This window comes from Azolla caroliniana, unplaced genomic scaffold, assembly GCF_043228905.1.
Source record: "Azolla caroliniana isolate FFs.n. ecotype wild unplaced genomic scaffold, voAzoCaro1.0.p SCAF_7, whole genome shotgun sequence".
NCBI classification, from domain to species: Eukaryota; Viridiplantae; Streptophyta; class Polypodiopsida; order Salviniales; family Salviniaceae; genus Azolla; species Azolla caroliniana.
The window spans coordinates 12,266,056-12,272,438 of NW_028230442.1; the positions used below are offsets into that span (position 1 = coordinate 12,266,056).

At 35.7% G+C, this 6,383-nt stretch overlaps 1 protein-coding gene across 2 annotated transcripts; it reads right to left on the reverse strand.

Annotated features, from left to right (window-relative positions):
* Positions 1-250: 250 nt before the first annotated feature.
* VTE1 (tocopherol cyclase, chloroplast / vitamin E deficient 1 (VTE1) / sucrose export defective 1 (SXD1)) lies at positions 251-6,057 on the reverse strand. Of its 2 annotated transcripts, none has more exons than XM_087322503.1 (10): positions 5,878-6,057; positions 4,804-5,048; positions 3,825-3,899; positions 3,657-3,738; positions 2,273-2,442; positions 1,821-1,918; positions 1,617-1,721; positions 1,409-1,525; positions 1,142-1,291; positions 251-796 (listed from the first exon to the last, which is right to left on the reverse strand). In XM_087322503.1, exons 1-10 carry the CDS (start codon positions 6,036-6,038, stop codon positions 695-697), a joined length of 1,305 nt encoding a protein of 434 aa, XP_087178629.1. In that variant the 5' UTR covers positions 6,039-6,057; the 3' UTR covers positions 251-694. The 2 variants fall into 2 exon arrangements, with proteins under 2 accessions (XP_087178629.1, XP_087178628.1); XM_087322502.1 differs by having other exon boundaries at positions 251-819; positions 5,878-6,056.
* Between the last annotated feature and the right edge of the window lie 326 nt (positions 6,058-6,383).

The window sequence follows — 6,383 nt, forward strand, 5'->3', positions numbered from 1 at the left end:
TTGGAAGAAGATAGAAATTATCAAACTCTTGATATGCATTTTGTCAACATAGAAAAACCATCCAATCAAGGGAATATGTTAAAACACATGCCTCTTGAAGTACAAAGCTCCTACACTCTTCAAACCATGCAATCAAACCCAAGAAATAATTAATATATTTGCAATAGACAACTCATTCGCTACTACATCAATACCTATGATATGTGACATGATCACTAAATTCTACAAATAAGAGTACGGCATCTTCACAAATAGCATATGGTATAACTTCATTCAGCAAATCATTGCACTGGTTTCAACATAGCACATTTCAAATAATCATGAACAATTCCTACTTAAAGTTTTAGTAATACACAAGGGATCACATAGTGCTGTTATCTTCAAGCTTCAGGTATGTGCATTACATACATACATGGTTGTTTCTTTCTTTCAAAACAAGCACTGACGTGAATGATGTATTTTCACTACAATTTTGATGAATTGACAGCTCTCACAAGTTCAGCAAGTCAGTATCATGTGTTTCAATAGCTGATAAGCTTGAAAAAAATAAGAGGGAAAGGTTACAACTAAACAAAAACCAGGCATGATGTTGTTCTACTATTAGCCAGCCTGAAGCCATCTCATACAATGATAATCAGTTCATCAAAGCCCAGCTGGTTTTAAAAAAGGAGCTAATGTAAATAGTGATTCTACGTCAATAGGGAGGTTTAGAAGTGTCTTTAAAGTACTTGTTGATTCGCTTCTTTGTTTCCAAGTGTTGAACCAAGGCCCTCCACCAACTTCCAAGGCTGCCATGCTACTTCTTGCACTCAAAATAACCTATGAGTCAACAGTCCTCTTATAAATTACACTCCAATTTAATATAATGTTTTTCTACATTATAATTGTCTAAATAATATATCAAACACAGATTTTCCTTCTTAATTCAGTTTCATTACATATATTGTTAATATCTAATTATTATATCCATATTTTAACATGTTTCTACTAATACAATGTAATTCTACTTCGTGAAGATGTTTCTACTTAAACACAATGTTATTATGAATGCTTAATATTTAAACATCATGTGCACCTCTTAAAGATGTTACTGCTTTAGTACGATATTATTATTGCTTCAATTTTATTAACGCTGTTTTACCTTGCCCCTTCGTCCAGTTGGAGTTCTTTCCCATATCTCAAGCCTAAGGTTTCCATAGAATGTGTCCTTGCAAAGAGGGGCAAGTCCAGCCTCATTTGTTGGAGCTTTTAGAGTCGTTCCTTCATCCTCTGTTGTGGCCTCTAATTCAACCTACAAACCAGCCAACTAGAAAGAATGGCTCCAAATGCAAAATCCCAATCGAGTCCAACTACAAATAGTTGGTTCAAAAGGAAACAAATAGACACAGCCTCTATAAGGTATACAAACCTCAAAAAGTGCATTACAAGCTTTCATTTGCCAAAATCCCCAAGGTTTTATCTCCCACTCCACCGGACCTTTCCATGGGACAAATTCAAAAAATTTGCCACCAAAATGAATGCCAACCTATCAAGCATGCCAACCTATTCAAGCAAGCATATTGACCGGGGCCTCAAACATAACTCTAGAAGCATGACAGGGTTAATATGATGTTTACCAGAGCTACTTCTTCATAACTGTTAGTAAGTGGAAGGTATCTTCGTCCACCTCCAGCAGTCAAGGATATATCCCCCATGCCACCCTCAAAAACATTGCATTGTACCTGATCCAGATGAATTTAAATCATTGAATACAAAGTGAGTATTTCTTTGCATTATAAATTTACGACAACGAAAAATATGGTAAAATTGATGGAACAAACCCAAAACCACTTCTCCGGAAAGGATCCACCCCAATTCTTTTCACAGTATGATGGAGCGTCTTGAAACTCAAATCTGCGGTCGCCCCATTCAATCCAACCTGCATTAACAAAACTTAATCAGTAAGTTATTAAAAGGGAAAAACTTTGAGACACCCGAGTTTTTTCATATTTGTCCAAATGCGCAAGTTTTTGTTATTTCCCCAATTGTCATTGGTCGAGCCCCAAAGGAGAGAAAAAGGGATGAATCAACCATATAATTAGTAAAATTGTACAAAATAATTGAGTAAAAAGGGATGAATTTGTCATATAATTGCCCAAATATCACATATAATTATTCTTTCGAAGATTTCAAAAATGATTTCGGAGTATTTGTGGAAATAAAATAAAATGCAAGGGTATTTCACAGTTTTCCCTTTTTTTTTAACTAATACACAGTCTAGACTAAGCAATACCTGTCGATAGCCCACTAGCCATACAAATCTGCCAATGAGGTTCAAAGACAGGAAGTGCAGATAACCAAGTTGCAGTTGCCCTTTGTTGTGAAACTACATCTCCCCACCCATACATAGGACGAGTTCTATATGCCCATCTAACTGTTTTTGTCGTACTCATATCAGGAGACCTGTATAAATGTCACAATATAAATCTCTGTATGGCCATATAACACCTGTATAAATGCGATTTCATAAATCTTTCTCTGTCATGATATAAATGTGATTTCACAAAGCTATAAACGAAGGGCCTTATACCACTGAAAAAAGGGTTGACAATGTTATGCAATAACCTGCAGAATATCAGCCTAGAAATGAAAACACTGTGCTAGAACATTGATATTGTGGCTGCAACATCACCAGTATAAAGGTATGTAACGATAATCACAACATAAAATATTTGAGAAAGAGGGCATGAAGACCTAGAGCTCTCTTGCTGCTTTAATCTATGGTTGGACCATCTGACTTCATTTTGGCTCTTGTTTCTTTTGTTGTAAACCAGCCCCTCATCAAGTTTTTGAGAGGACCCTTTGCTAATTTGAACCTTGAACCTCGAAATTCAAAAGATTTTGAATCGACAAATCATTTAACACTTGAAGCTTACAAGGACTAAGACGACAGGTCAAACAGCTTTGTTTAAGGTTCTAGTTATTGAGGATTTGAACAGGGAATATATTTGGCACATAGTTGCTGGAAATGTAAAATCCCAAGCCTTTAGTGTTTCTTACAGGTTTAATTAAATTTTAGTTATTTCTTATCATTATATTTTAAAAAGTACGTTAATTTATTAGTTTAGTAGCTTTAAATGTTAGAATTTTTCAACACTCTCCGCAACAAAACAGAGTCACCTACAAAAAAAAGCTTCATGATGACTTCCATTTACCGTTCTTCCCTCATAATTGATGTTTTTCCTCAATTTCCAGCAGATTTGGAAGTCTATAATAATGTTATTTCTAATTTCTGAAATTTCTCTATTTCTGTGAGTAACTTAGGTCACTCCTTCCACGAATTTTGACAGAATTAACACCACATAATAGTAATGCTCTTTCAGAAAGTTAAATATTTGTGTATCATAATTAATATATATGTTTTTTGAAAGTTTCTCTTCAAAACAATTTTTTTACAGAGGATTCTACTTTTATGTCTCCTGACAAGGACTTGTCGATCACAAAGAAATGTCATGAAATCAACTTAGGAACATTGAATCGTAAATTTCATTCAATAACTCAGAAGTGCTATAGGTAGGCATTGTACCTACATGAATAAGTAATATTCAACAGTACTAACAATCAATGCATTTATGAAAGAAGCACTACGATTCCAGAAATCACAAATCATACTATACCCTCCATCATCATATAAAAGGCCTTGGTGCCAAAATGGTGTGACTTGAAATCCTTGCTCAACTTTTGATAGGAAGTCCTGCTCTAAAACACATAAAATAATCATAGTTAACTTAATTATTCTCCTCTATACATTCAAAATTTGACTTTATTTTTCTAATGCAGCTAACCTGTAGTTGGTCCTTGTGGAGGATTTTGTCCAGATCTTGTTACAAATGCATTCCCTAAAGCTAATTCATTCTTGCCTGTAACAAATGATCAAAATTAAATTGCATAGACGGAGATGCTATCAATGTCAGGGAAAAGGCAGTCCAATGACTAATTAGCCTACTATAGTCTTATTCAATTCCTAACAGAGCACAAAACTAAATACAGGTGGCAATGGCATGATATAACGCATGTCTTCATATCATGTACAATTACCTTCCACAAATAAACAAACAGAAACAAGACATTACATTCATGCAAAGGAAAATGTGATATACAGCCACTTGATTGATTACACAAAGTTTTATGTAAATTTTCCTATTACCATCCAGGGATAATAACTCATGTTTGTGTGAAGATATGAATTCTGAGCTTCATAGATTTGCTCTTTTACAAACCCTTACCAAATATCACTGTCCCAATACAAGAAACTGCCTCTTAGTGAAGCAATGGTAATAAAAGGGTTAAGTATGCATGCAATACCATCTCATCTCCATGGCTAACTTTCCTAGATAACAGAAATAACAGCAAAAGTATAAATTATGCGTGCAATACCATATCACATCCATGTTTCCCTTCCCTAGATAACAGAAATAACTGCGGAAAGGTGAAGTATGCATGCAAAACCATATCCCCCCACGGTTAATATCCCTAGTTAACAGAAATAATGAGAGGAAGGGTGAAGTAAACTTGCAATACCATATCATATCCATGGTTCACTTCTTTTAATAACAGAAATAACAGGAAAAACATAAAGTACACATACAATATTATGATATATGTCCTATTTCAAAGTATTCATGATTAGCTTCCAGAAAGAAAACAAAAAATAACGAGAAGGTAAAGTATGTATGCAATACTATACCTCATAACTACCATGGTTAACTCCCATAAATATATAGCACAAAAATAACAAAAAGGTATGGTAATCATACAACTCACTTCCCCAGAAAACACTTGTATCCTGTGTATACTGACAAAGGTAGCCATCGTCAGCTCCCATTACTTGAGCTCCAATTCCCGGAAATCTCTTACCATACTTGAGCTCTTCAATTTCGGTTAATCTGCCACTGAATGCAGGATCTTCAGCAGAATACATGAACGCAAAGCTTTGCTTCTCCTCAGGAATGGAGACTTTGAAGTACCAGCCTTCAAAGAACCGACGCTTACTCCCATCAAAGTGGTACCTATAGCAAAAAAAATGACAAATGAAATGAATGATTATACACTGTCAATAATAGAAACCCAAGTTTTTTCAGATGTCCTTGCTTGTTCCACAGACCTCATGCTTTTTTCCATAACATAACATCCTTTTTTTTCCACTCCTGCTAATTTTCAATGTTCTGAACACTAAAAGTTTTCAAAGAGCCAGAGCTTGTTCCATAATTCTCTTGCATTTTTCCATACCCTAACATCTGTTCTTTTTCTACTACTGCTACTTTTCAAAGATCTGAACACTGAACTTTCAGATGTTCGTGTTTGTTCCACGATTTTCTTGCTATATCCATAACATAACATCCTTTCTTTTCCACTACAATCTCGATATTTTTCAAGATAATATCAAAGTTCTGAGCACCGAAGTTGTTTCAGATGTTCTTGTTTGTTCCACAGTTTCCATAACATCCTCGCTTCTTTCATAACATCCTTCCTTTTTCTGTTGACATTTTTGTTACTTTTAAAAGTTCTGAACACCGTTGCCATACTTCTTCACAGTTACATATTTCTCCCATAACATTCTGGCCTTACTTTCTCATATTATTCTTGGTTTTTCCAGACATTTTTGTCTGCTTTACTTTTCCATGTCAGGGTCTCCTTTCCCAAATATCCTTTCCGTTTCCTTTCCCACCAATTCCTTTCGTTTGTTTTCACAACATGCTTGCTTTTTCCCACAGCATGCTTGTTTTTCTCCATCACGTTCCTTCTTGTTTTCTTCCATTACATGCTTAACTTCTTTACAAACCAATAGAGACCCAAACTGAGCAGAAGTATATTCAAATAACAAATAAAAATACATACCCGCTGTGGGGAGTTCTGAGGGGTGTGGCAGGAGCAGGGGCGGAAGAATGAGCTGAAGAAGAAGAAGAAGACGAACAAGAACAAGGAAAGACGGAGCTTCTTCCCTGTATGGGAGTGAGGCCGGAGACAAGGTTGATCGAAGGAGCCCATGCCATCGCCATGGCTTTGCTTTCTCCGAGACGAAGATAAATGGACGCTATGATTAATATATCGCCCGAACTTCGTTTACAAATTCGAAAACGAAAGGGGGAGAAGCTTGTATGTAAATTAATCTCTCAAGTAGTTAATTCATTTCCTTAGAGCTTGTACGTATACATACATACATACATACATACTTCATATAATAAATAATACATATACAATACATATTGTGGTATTACCACGGATCCTAACCAAGGCCCCACCCCCACCTAACCAGGGTCACATTGACCACACCCAAATTAGGCCCCTACCAAGCCCCCATAATTAGAAGAGCTAATTGGAGCGGGAAAACACCCACCATGCTA